The sequence below is a fragment of the Camelus bactrianus genome, chromosome 23, assembly GCF_048773025.1.
Source record: "Camelus bactrianus isolate YW-2024 breed Bactrian camel chromosome 23, ASM4877302v1, whole genome shotgun sequence".
NCBI classification, from domain to species: Eukaryota; Metazoa; Chordata; class Mammalia; order Artiodactyla; family Camelidae; genus Camelus; species Camelus bactrianus.
The window spans coordinates 19,761,222-19,774,962 of record NC_133561.1 but is presented as its reverse complement, the minus strand read 5'-3'; the positions used below and the strand labels follow the sequence as shown (position 1 = coordinate 19,774,962).

Here is a 13,741-nt window from a genome sequence, read left to right as displayed (position 1 = left end):
ATCTTGGAACTGGGTCACTGCATCACTAGTGGTGGAGAGAGTATGGACAGTCTCTGGCATGCTGTAATAGTGCAACTATTAAAACTTTCTCATGGGAGGTGAATTGGGATGCCAGGGTGCAAAGTAAGGCTCTGGCAATATCTGAAGCACTGAGAAATGAGCACAATGGAGCAATGGAACTGAGTGACTCTAGATCAACGCCATTCATGAACTGGAGAACGACAATGAAAGGCAAAGTGTGAAAGTCAGAGGGCCTCCTTGGCAGCAGCATCCAGAGAATCTCACGTCCTACAGCAGGGAGCAGGAAGAACCGAGGATCAGGCTCAGGACTCAGTCATACAGACAGCAGAGCTCCAGGGAGAGCTGAATTCTCAGATCCAGCAAATCTGCTAAGACAAGGCCAGATCCCTTTTTGAGAAAAAAGTGGGACCCTGAGACTTTGGATGAGACATCCAGGATGAACCCCTAGATTTGCTGATGGCCTGCAGAATGGCCTACTACTTCCTGTTAAAGGTTAGGGCTTCCCTTCGCTTGAGGACAATGCAGAGGCCTCTGCTTTACAAGGCAGGACCTACCTCTATCTCCCCTCCTGACCAGCGAAAAGTATCTAGGGTCAAGGTACAACATAAGTTGGCTAAGGAAGCACTGGGCCTGCTATAGGAGGAGAGGGACTACACTCTGAAGGATCTGCGGGATCAAGCCAACATTTACCAGTAGGAGCCAAGGAGTATGTATGGAACTGGATCCTTAAAGTACTCGATCAGGTGGAGCTGTGGGTGGTGGAACAGAAAGTTTAGTAAGAGAGTACATTGATATGGGAGTGCTCTCCCATTATTCATGATCCAAACGTGATAAAAACATGACACTAGGTATGTTCTTGGACTCTTATAGAAAGTGATGGACCACACTAAGCAGGTATGTCAGAGCTGCTTGTGGTAGACAGTAGAAGAATGAATCAAGACACTTCTTGGGGCTTCTACTTCCAGCCATAATGGAGTACATGGTTCTAGACTAACTCTCCTAGCATAAACAACCATAAAACTGGACAAAATATATGACAACTCTTTCCAGGCAGTGGACCATAGGCAGTGCAAACTATGGTTTCTGAGTGAAAGAAAACTCACAAGCAATTTTTGAAACTACTCCACTCTCTGCCTCGGGACAATTTCCTGATCAATGAAGTCAGGACACTGGGGTCAGCAGAGAATGGTGGTCCCACTGACCTTAGACGGCAGATATCAGATTTCATCAGGAATGCTAAAGCAGCTAGAATCATCGAGGTCAAGAGTCAGAGAGAAGGGAGCTATATAAAGAGGTTACTCCTCTCCCAGAAGTCTGTGTGAAAGTCCATGGTTAAAGCTCATCCATATATGCAAAGAACTGGACCATCAGAGAAAATGACCAGGTAGCAGCTGTCAAATGGTTGAGTGGAACAAAGATTCCAGAGGTCAAGCAATGCTGGTAAAAGGGACGGGACAGGGGACATTGGAGCTCCAGCACTGCCAGATTGCCAGGAGCGGTCTCTCTATACCTTGTTAACTCTTCTGGCATCCAGCTGAGACACCAGAAAGCCTGCCCATTAAAAGTAAAAACCACAACTTAGACTGAAATCTACTGCAGACCACCCATAATGAAGCCTAAAACCAAGCTCTGCCAAGACCCACAGAGGAGACAGAATTTGGAGACTGTCTCATGCTACATTAGACAGGTGCAGGAAATACCTTGAGCTCTCCACATAACTATACTAACAGAGCATAAAATCAAGCTATACAAGGTTCAAGATGATCAGTCAGTAATTCAGTTGTCCCCTAAAACAAAAACCAATACTCTGCAGAGTAAGACAACAGAATCCAAGTCTCTACAACATATTATCCACAATGTCCACTATTCAACAAATAGTCATTAGACATAGAAACAGTGATCCACAATCAAGGAAAAAAAAACAAAACCAAACTGGAGACGGCTCAAATGTTAGACTTAGAGATAATGACTTTAAACATCTATCTAAGAACTTGCAGCTATCCTCAGTTCAAGGACTGGTCACCATTAGCAAGTTACAAAACCTACCAGCCTACCAAGTTCCATCAAGCTAGTCAACATTCCTTCATTTGGCATATTCCCAGTCTTAAGGATGATTAGACAATTTAACAGTTTCTATTTCTGGAAGCTGGAAATATTTTTGGAACTTCCTGAGTAAATGAAGAAATCATTTAACTAAAGATACTAAAGCTATGCCTGAAAAATACATCGCCTCAAGTAGGAAATCTCCCTACATCCACCCACTTTAGACACAGAATAGAAGTTAGGAAAAAAATCATTCCTGTGGCTTGAAGGACAGAGTGTGTTAATGTATTAACAGCCTGCTTACCCTGACAGGCAAGGGGCTCTTTTCTCCTATCCCACATTTCTCAAGGAAGGGAGAAATACCTACATAGAAGTTACTTTCAAAGTAGGGAAGATGAGATTCAGGAGCAGCATAACTGGGCTCAGTGGTACCATGTTTCTTTCCTATTTTAAGTTTGAGCACATGATTGCTGCAACCCAGCACCCAAATGCATAGCAGCTATGGAACAAATGCTAACAGTAAGTGAATGTACTTGCCCTAGTCACAAAGGGCATATCAAGCCTATGACTATGTATAATTAATTATATAGAAGTGCTTTATAAATTGCTCTAAGACATTCATCTAATAATACTCTTTATACATAGCCACCCCTAAAAGAGTACCTGGGAAATGAGGTATGATTTCACCATCTAACTTGTATGCAACTCCAACTTTGATTTCCGTAAACATGTCCAAAATATCCAATTTGGTAAGTGCCAACCTAATTTTGGAAGAAAAGGCAACATTAAAACAGCAAATTCTTAAAGCCCTTAACAACTAACTTGATGAGGGAGTAAAGGAAAATTCATACAAAGCTAAAAGTTCCAAAGCAATTCTGAAAACTGATTAGAATTATATTTTAAAGCACACCATGCATAAACACTACAGGACAATATACTGATGTATTTTCCTCATTAAAAAAAAAACTTTACTGATCTACTAGTAAGTTATTTTTCTAATAATTAAATACATTTTCACTGACTGATCCACACCCTCCTGATTAGCTTTCTCAGAATCAATCAACACATATCCATACACATCCATAGGAGGGCTGCCTAGAGGAAAGGATACATTCTGCAGGGGTGGACACCGTAAAACTGGTCCACATGAATGACATTTACACATATCATCAACCCTCATTTCTTCACTCTGCTTACCATCACCTCCACCCTTGGTCAGAAACTCTCAAAGGAGAGTGAGGAAACTACATTAAGGGCTTCTTCATGATACAACAAAATCTCCCAATAAACTGACTGGAGAACAGTTTTAAGGGGAAAATCTATAGAAATTAGATAAAACCCTAGGTTTGGGATTCTTGCCCACAGATGATTTTTTTATCCTTTATTCTGTTATTTGCTAGAAGTTAAGCCTAATTAATACAAACATGAATGCATTTATTTACGTATTTATGTATATATGGTAGTAACTTTTCCTGAGCATTCTTAGCAAGCCAGTCAGCATGGTATATGCTCTCATCTAGTTTTCAAAATATCCTTTTGAAGTAGATAATACTGTTATCTGGATTTTAAAGATGAGGGAGAAAAAAATAGAAAGATTAACTTGCCCCAAGTCACACAGCCTAATGCATGGGTCTGAGATTTGAATCCACAAGTCAGCTCTCAATCAAGCCCATGCACTAAATCGCTGTTACATTGCCTCCCCTCTGTACACATACTCTGTGTTGCTCCGTCTATCTAACCACCTACCTGTCTTACTTCCCTCTATACTGTTTCGCATATATGAGTATCATGATTCTTTTCTCCCAACTTGGGATGCCTAGGACGATAACCTGGGTCCCTCTCCTTATGTACCCTTCCCTTATATCTTGGTCCACTTCTACCTTGAACTGCAATTTCATTCTAAGGCTAAAGAGTGAAATTTCTCTATTAGGGCCCTACCTCAAGTGTGCACTCCACAAAATTTAACCTGTGGTCAGGAATTGTCATTTATGTCATTTATAAAATAAAAGTTTCCAGAAATACTCACGCAGTAAATCCATTAATCATATGAGCATATTTGAGCAAAACAAGGTCCAGCCAGCCACACCTTCTTTTCCTTCCAGTAGTTACACCAAACTCCCTACCCCTCGTTTGTAATAATTCTCCAATTTCCTAAGGAACAGAAAATAAAACTTCCCGATTAGAATACCAAAGCTGTAAATCGAGTAGAATTATACTTAAGATAACAAGTCAAAGTTTCTTAGAGATTAACAGCTTTCAGAAAATAACTAAGTTGAAGATAGAATTCCACAGAGATGAAGGGTTTTATGTGAGGGAGGCATTATTTGAAAACATCCAACTTTTGGCTTCATTTTTTACCATTATTTTAAAACCAATTTTTTAATAGTATATAGATAACTTCTTAAAATTTAGATTAACATATAAAAATAAATGCTCTATATCAAAAAGTGTTATTAGTAAGAATTTATTAAAATAGACACATTAAGCTAATTTGTTTCAAGAACAGCTAATGGCTTGATGATTTTCCTGAAAACCATAAGGCAAACTCATCTAATAAAAGCAGTTTTTATCACAACATCCCTTTGAAGACAATTAAGACTGAAAACAATGCTCGGAAGTTCTAGGCTACAGCCATTCCCTAGAACCTAACTTCCCATCTATGATCTATCTATTCCTTAATTTACACCTTCCTGATTAAAGCCATCACTTTATTACCTCACATATTCTGACATCATTACAAGTATGTATTTTTCTAAAATACTACTCTGTGAGGTCTGAACCCCAGCCTTGTCTGTCTATGTGGCCTTGGGCAAGTTACTTCGACTCTCCGTGCCTCAGTTTCTCATGTGTAAAATGGGGCTGGTGGTGGTACCCCACTCCCTGAGTTGTTGTGAGGATCCAAAGAACTTCTAAGTTTACAGCAATTAAACAGTGCTGAGCCCAAGGTCACTACCATGTAAGTGTAAGCTATGATGAGACAACGTCTGGAGATCACTTTCCTCAAACATGGCTCCTAATAAGCTCTTAGTGAAAGGTAGTTGTTATTTTTAACTTCTTTCTCTTCCACTACCTTAATTCCCTTCATACACTCACCTTCACTTAGCCTTGCAATTACAGTTACCTTTGAGTACTAATCCCTCCTCTTCTGTTGCCAGTCTGCTGCCACTGACAACAAAGGGGTATACAATTTTTTTTTAATGTTGCTCTGATCAATTTTGTAAGTTAAGTGAAATGCACAGAAGACAAGAATTCATTAAGGGAAAAAAAGCTGAGTGTTTATTTTAAAACGTTTTCAATTAGATTTACTGAGAAAAAGGCTTACATTGTCTTGCTCTGTCGGAAAGGCACCAATACCAACTCTCGTTGTATAAGCTTTCACAACTCCATACACTTCTCCAACATTCTGAGGGGGCATACCCAAGCCAGTACAAACACCTCCAACTGTACAGTTTGAGGACGTTACAAAAGGATAAGTTCCTAAAAATAGAAACAAATGGTAAAATAGACACAAATGATATGCGTTATTTTAAAACAGAATTACTATGAAAATTTGAGTATATTTAGGTATTTGAAAGACTTGAGTATAACTGTAACTGCCTTTTCAAAGCCTCAATGGTTTATTCCTGATTCTTTTTGTCTGTAGAGAGGTAAAAACACCTCTAGATGGTTAGTGCTATTAACTGCAGTGCTTATGGTAGAGAGGCTCCTTGAGTACATGCCATTACTCAGCTGTCTGGCAGGCACTCACCTAATGGACTGCTAAATAATTTAATGTCAAAACTCTGGTGTTATTCAACTGTGTGGATTTGCAGTCTATATATTTTAACAATCACCTGTCAGCTTAAAACAAATTTACTTTATTCCCTTGATATATATATTTGAGGTGTATCAGCAACCTGGAGTGACAACAGTACACTAAGAATTCTGTGGCCTTTTCTAACCTCTTGATCTCTACTCAGGGAATAATCCCTGAAATGACAAGAGTAAGTGAAGAGCGGTGTACTTCCCAACCCTTGCCCCAAGATCCTCTTCATACTTAAACTATTCACTGTGCTAATTAGACACGGCTTTCTTTCCAGATTGGATATTATGGTATCAAAAATACATATCTACTATATAGATAGACTCTTTCTTTAATTGGCTTACTTGGAGTCAAAAGCCAATGAAATGTCAATAAGAGCTGAGAACAATTGGACTTATCCTGAGAGATCACGTTTAGATGGAAAGGCCAACAAATTAACGGGGGTGAGTTTGAAGACGTTAGGCATTAACTTTTTGAAGATGGATGAAATGCTCTAAATCCATTCAGAATCTCATGCCCAGAAATTAATTAAACAGATCCACAGATCTTAGAATGTGCATGTTTAATAACAATGTGTATTAGTTCTTGATATTTTAAAAAAAGCTGAATTAAAGGTCCTTTCATAGGATTCATCTAATCATCTTACAGTTCCAAGGAAATGAGGTTTGGAATTGAACCACAAACTAAACAATTTAAAAAAAAAAATCACAGTTTATACAACCCAAATCCATTGACCCAAATAGTGATTTCATTTTTCTGATGAACTACAGAACTTAACATATGTATTATGTTTTCCATAACGATCCTTTAAAAAAAAAAAAGTTAGTATGAGATGACAAACTTTCATCATTCCTGAATATACAAGCTAAAAGCCTTATTTTAAAATCCATTAATGCTAACATTAATTATTTATATCTTAAGCACTTTAGGGCTCAGTTAAGCTCCCCATAAGTCATACCTCACTTACCAAAATCAATATCTAGTAGCGCTGCATTTGCACCTTCTACCAAGATTTTCTTTGGTGGTCCATGGAGAGCCTCATATAGGAAATAAACTCCATCTCTCACCATTGGTTTAATCCTTTCCATATAACCCTAATCCAAAGACAAAAACCAAGGTCAGTGTATACTAACAAATTTACAATATAACCAATGTGTAAAAATTGCCTGATTTTGACCGTGAAAACTGACAAATGCAAAGTAGAAAGGGGCTGGTGATGGTGCTCACCCTACCGCAACATTTGGATTGGCTGTAGTCTCTCATGCTGATGAAGATTCTTAATAGACTCAAGAGTGTTGTGCTAAAGAGACTGACCCTATGGGGTACCATTCCTAAATGGGCTGGTTAGCTTTAAAACATATCATCTACCACTTGTCCCTTTTGTTGATCTATCCTCCAAATTGCTATGAGTCATATATTTTCAGGTACTTTACTCCTGCACCCTGCTCCCCACTCTGTATTTTGTTTAAGCTACATCATGTAAAGTTACTCAGACATGCCAAGTTTTTCTAGGCCTACATGCTTTTGGAGTTCAAAAGTACAAACAATTTACTTGATCAGTTCTGACCTATAATACGTTACACATATCTGTGTAGCACTTAGTATACTATTAAGCTATTAATGTGTATCTTCTGAGTCATAATGTAGCTCTATAAAGGAAATTAAAGACTACATGTTCTTCATTCTTAAATTTTCAGTCTCTAACACAAAGACTGAATCAATGAAAGATCTAGATGTCAATTTGGCAAACAAGCTTTTAAAAGGACATTATAAAGGTCAGAAAGCATTACCTTGAGTTTTTGTAATTCACCTTCAATGTCTATTTCCAAAGTGGGGTATATAGATTTGTACTGGTTAGCCAGAACTTTGAACCTGAGAAATATAGGTAAATCAAGACATCAGCTCTGTTTAAAAATATACTGAATAAGATCATTCAATTCAAATGGTTTCTGAAGATAAGTGGTCTCACTAACAACCCCCAAACTGAAGTTACACTCCGAGAAACAGAATCTAACAAAGGAGATCAATCATATGAATAAGCAATACACTTAAAATATTTTTTACTGAAGTTTAGGAATATCAACAATATCATTAAGGTGATGTGGGGAAGGGCGAGGAGCAGGGAATGAAAGAAATCTGTAACCATAAAACTTACATCTGAATTAACTATATTATACTGTGTGACAGACAAAAGGGGACGGTCTGCATGATGCTTTAAGAGACAGAGGCAGACATTAGCAATTTGTCTCTATATTCCCATGGAGGTACTGCGACAGTGCAGACAGACAAACTGCTGACTGAAAATGGATACAGAACATGATCTTTGATACCACCTGTTATTAGATGCAACCAACTAACTCCCCATCACTGAGTCACCATATAATTTTTTTATGATTATTAGGTTTCCCATAGAGATTTTTCTATAGAAATTAAGTGTTAATGTAGCATTTCTATATTTCAGGGTGAGTTTGATACACAATAGTTCACCAGTACCTGAGAGCCTGATTATTTCTAGGTGGGAGGGCACAATGGAGTCTTTGAACCTAAAAACCCGAGGATCAAGACCCCAGGATCTGGTGACCCCACCACAGCACTGCCATCTCCCCCTGGAAACATCTCTATTTCTCAGTAAACAAATCCAAACTCCAGTCCTTAAATAGAATTTTGGCTTTGTCTTAAGGTACTTACATAATATCATCATGTTACTTTTCATGCAGGTAAAGTGAAATTAAGGACCAATTAAAATGTAATAAAAGGGGGGGAGCATATAGCTCAGTGGTAGAGCACATGCTTAGCATGCACAGGGTCCTCGGTTCAATCCCTAGTACCCCCATTACAAAATAATCATAATTAAGAAATAAATAAACCTAATTACCTCCCTCCAGAATAAAAAAAAAATTTTAAAGAATGTAATAAAAAACAACTTTAATATTTCAATTGAAACAGAAAAGCCAACCACTACTACTCAACCAGAATACTGATTTTATCGATTTGTATCCTGGGTTTTAAAAATTCTAAAAATCCACTCACTTTTCCCATTTTTCAATCACAAGACAGTTACCTCTCAGAGAAGCCATCAAAGTCAGAAACAAGATCACACATCCTGAGTCCGCTCCGAGAAGCTTTGGAAGAATAAACTGGGCCAATGCCCTTTTTTGTAGTACCCAAACTTAAAAATGAATCAAAACAAGCTTTGAGTTAGAAAAGAAAGATACATCTTATGATCAGATCATCACAAACAATAAACACTGTGACTATTTTCTGTCTATGTTATTTCCTGGTTAAGTTTATTTTCACAATCTTACTGAGTTTCTCTGAAAACTAAACAGGATATTCTAATACTTATTTTTCTTAAACTCATGGCCTAGAATTTCAACATAAAAGTTTGGGCATGCTTAAACTGCACGCGCGCACGCACACACACACACACGAAAAATCATACTTTTTCCCTGCTTGTTCTTGTCTCTGTTGTTCCTGGATTCCATCAGCTGCTTGATGAAAATCAAATACTGAGGGGGAAAAAAAACAAAATTACAGTTATTGTTGAAACAAGTAATACAGGAAAACAAAAGACACTGCATTTTAAATTACTGAAGTTACAAATCCCTTCCGCGTAATTTATGACAAATTGAAGGTAGACATTTTAAAAAGCAACAATAATGGTAGGAGTGAAGGTTATAATGCTAGCTGGCATATTAATATGAAAAATATGCCTGATCATTCATTCATATCTATTGCAATATATACTATGTTTAAAATCAGTCCTTAAGAGAGTAATTTTGGAAAACCCTACCCTACAGTTCTGTAAAGCTCGTTTGCCAAGATACATTCTTCAAGTTCAGGACTCCAGGCCATCCCTCTCTCCCTCACTGTTCCCAAGCTTCCATCATCTCTCACTATAACTGTAGCCTCCTAGTGTCTTATTTCCACTCTTGGACACCTCTAATTCATACTGTTTAATGCAGCCAAAGCTATCTTTCCAAGACACAACTATGAGGTCACCACTCCCTTGTCTTTAAAACGCAATGTCTTTCTATCACTTAAAAGAAAAAGACAAAACTCTTCTACATGGCCTCCTTGCATAGTCTGCCCTTTCACCTTACACTATGCTCTGCCCCCTTTCTGCCCTCCCCCTACACAGGCATTCTTTTAAGTCCCTGGCTCCAAGGCACATGCTTCTCCTGTCTGAATATGCCTCTTCTATGCTTCCTCTCTCTTCTCTCTCCCTCTCCCTCCATATTGTTTCCCCTGTGGCTACACAAATTTAAATTCCCACCAACAGTGCACAAGGGTTTCCTTCTCTCCACATCTTCACCAATACTTGTTATCTCTTGTCTTTTCGATGACAAACATTCTAACAGGTGTGAGGTGCTACTTCATTGTGATTTTGATTTGCATTTCCCTAATGATTAGTGATACTGAGCACTTTTTTCATGTGCCTGTTGGGCAGCTGTGTGTCTTCTGTGAACAATGTCTGTACAATTCCTCTGTCCTTTTTTTATTTGGGTTTTTTTTCTATTGAGTATATGAGTTTTTCTTATTTATTTTGGGTATTAACCCCTTATCAGATATATGATTTGTAACTATCTCTCCCATTTTGTAGACTGCCTATTCATTTTGTTGATGGTTTCCTTGCTGTGCAAAAGATTTTTAGTTTGATGTAGTCTCATTTGTTTATTTTTGCTTTTGTTGCCTTTTAGTGTCAAATCAAAAAAATCACTGCCAAGACCAGTGTTAAGGAGCTTATTACTATTTTCTTCTAGTTTTATGGTTTCAGGTCTTATGTTTAAGTCTTTAATCTCATTTTGAGTTAGTTTTCATTTATGGCATAAGACAGCAGTCCAGTTTCATTCTTTTGCATTTGGCTCTCCAGTTTTCCCAACACCATTTATTGAAGACACCATCCTTTCCCCACTGTATATTATTGGCTCCTTTGTTGTAAATTAACTGATTATATATGTGTGGGTTTATTTCAGAGCCCCCATTCCCTTCCATTGATCTTTGTGTCCGTTTTTATGCTAATACCATACTGTTTTTATTACTACAGCTTTGTAATATAATTTGAAATCAGGGAACATAAAGCCTGCAGCTTTATTCTTCTTTCTCAAGATTGCTTAGGCTATTTGGGGTCTTTTGTGGTTCCACACAAATTTTACAATTTTTGGTTCTATTTCTGTGGATAATGCCATTGGAATTGCATTGAATTTTAATGCAGTTGAATGCACTTGATTTCAAATGCACTGAATCTGTAGATTGCTTTGGGTAGTGTGGACATTTTAACAATATTAATTCTTCCAATCCATGGGCATGGAATATCTTTCAATTTATTTGTGTCTTCTTCAGTTTCTTTCATCAGTGTCTTATAGTTTTCAGTGTACAGGTCTTTCACCTCCTTGGCTAACAGAGTAGCCTTTTAGGGAACTAGAAGGCTCTGCATAATAAGATTGATGGTGATTAAAGGGAGAAAACATGCATACTCTCTGTGTAGCACTTTGCTATATTATGTGGTACATTAAAATGTTCACTTATTTCTAACACATAGATTCTAAACCTTGGCCAATAAATAGCTATCACAAACTATAGGGTTAGTTTTTTGTCATGTTCCTATTTTGGTGCCCAGCCAACAGCCTTCCTTATCTACTTTTGAGAGGCCAGGATAGCTCTTGAGAGCTGTTTCACTAAACTCAAACACTGCAAATCAGTTACAGCAAGATTGAGATCTTGGAGTACTTATGTTACTTCTCTTAAATAAGAAAAAATTTGCATTTCAAAATCATTTTATTTTCTATGTTCAAAGAAGTTACAAAGGCAACGGGCAAACCACAAATAGTTGTTAGAAAGCAGGTGAGCCAAGTACCTTGTCATAGAGCCAATGTTTTCTTGGGTTTCTCTAGGCTCCAGGAAGCTATTAGCATAATCAAAATAATTACTTTCATAAAGCTTCATCATGACATGGAGCCTTAATACCTCCACAATTACTGGTTTTGAAAGAACAGTCTTTGTCTGAAGTTGCTGTTAATGCCTTTTACATTTTCTACAGCCTATACATTGAAACCAAAAAATGCCACCTTGGGGATTCAGTCTAATTTTTTAAATTAAAGATAATTGTGCACCTCCAGTAATTAAGTTTCATTAACATCATCTTATTATTTTTAATTATTACAGTTAATTTTTATTAACATTATTGTTATACTATATTGAAGTGTCCAGTATAAGCCTCAGGACATGTAATATCCACTTCGCTTACTTCTCATACCTCCTCAGGTCTTTATTTTATTTTTTCCCAAAGTTTTGTTTGTTTTTGTGGCCACTTAACATGAGATCTACCCTCTTAACAGATTTTTAAGTCAACTATACTTGAATTTAAATAAATAAATGAATAAATGGATGTAAAAGATCTAATAAGCTTCTAAGGAGACTAAAAAAGAGAGCAAACTAAAAAAGAGCAAAAAAGTAGGAAGAATGGCATAAGAAAGAGCTGAAACCAATGAAATAGAAAACAAATACAGAAAATAAACAAAATCAAATGCTTATTCTTTGGGGAAAAAAATCAATAAAATGGATAAAGCTTTAGTTGGACTGATTAAGAGAAAATGATGGGGGGAGGGTATAGCTCAAGTGGTAAAGTGCATGCTTAGCATGCATGTGGTCCTGGGTTCAATCCTCTAAAAATAAATAAGCCTAATTATATCCCAATTCAAATTAATAATACCAGAAATGAAAAAAAAATCCAAAAAACGGTTATCACTGCAAACTCTACAGAAATTACAAGGACAATACACAAATATTAAAAACCTTATGCCAATAATTTGACAAGTTGGATGAATTGAATACATTCCTTAAAAAAACATGAATTACTGAAACTGACAAGAAGAAACAGAAAAACCTGAATCTCTCCATATCTATTAAAGAAATGGAATTCATAACTAAGAACATTCCCTCAAAGATTCTATCCAACATTTAAGAAGAAATAATACCAACCTTACATGACTCTATCAGAAAAACAAAGGCACTAAAACTAAAGAAAACTACAGAGCAATATCCCTCAGGATGAAAAAGCAGTACCTCTTGACCACGTGGGCTAGGGCTGGGCATTTTTATGAACAGAACAGATAAACTTCTTTCCCTCATGGACACAACCTTGTGTAAGGTGTCGTGTTACTGTTGGGGGCGGCGAACTACTAATGCCTGGAAGATAAATAACTTGCGAGAAGACACACAACCAACATTTGGATCTAGATCCCTCAAATTCCAAAGCCTGTAATTCTATTAGACTGTACTCCGTATCACCCATCATACTTTGTACTGAATTAATCTCGTGATTTTATGAGAAATTTTTTAAATTCTTGAAAAGAATTAGTATTTTTAAGCTTCTATGTACCAGACTAGGTCCTGTACTTAGTCTGAAATGAGAGCTCTAATGCCATAATTACACCGGAGCTTAGAGAACTGTCCTTTCAATCCTATGGTAAGAGAAGATCCTGAAGAAAAAATTTCACAGCAATGATTCTCAGCAATTTTCTAGTTATTTGATTTTTTGATAACATTATTTACTTCTTTTCACCATTTTGTAATTGATAGTACTAAAAATACATATTTCTGAGACATTTTAATAGCACTTATTTTAAAGAATATGTATATTATTATACATTTTACTATTAACATCTAAATTTTAATCTGAGCTATCCTCTCTGGACTTATCCTCGATCAGAAATATTTTCTTTTAAGAACATAAATTTATAGAAAAAAATCATTATTAAAGAAATATAGTAAAATTATAAATAATATCATAGGGATAGATGGGATTTCAAAATTGTAGAATAGATAAACAAGATTATACAGTATAGCACAGGGAAATATACACAAGATCTTATG

The 13,741-nt window shown here is 36.7% G+C and overlaps 1 protein-coding gene across 1 annotated transcript in view; it reads right to left on the bottom strand.

Moving 5' to 3' along the window:
• The window catches only part of ADSS2 (adenylosuccinate synthase 2), a 31,827-nt gene that overhangs the window by 3,609 nt on the left and 14,477 nt on the right, over positions 1-13,741 (bottom strand). The window contains exons 5-11 of the mRNA XM_010973522.3: positions 9,309-9,375; positions 8,928-9,035; positions 7,657-7,738; positions 6,834-6,960; positions 5,387-5,541; positions 4,091-4,215; positions 2,728-2,825 (exon numbers count right to left, since the gene is read on the bottom strand). Coding sequence (XP_010971824.2) covers positions 2,728-2,825; positions 4,091-4,215; positions 5,387-5,541; positions 6,834-6,960; positions 7,657-7,738; positions 8,928-9,035; positions 9,309-9,375 — 762 coding nt within the window. The remainder of the gene's footprint in view (positions 1-2,727; positions 2,826-4,090; positions 4,216-5,386; positions 5,542-6,833; positions 6,961-7,656; positions 7,739-8,927; positions 9,036-9,308; positions 9,376-13,741) is intronic.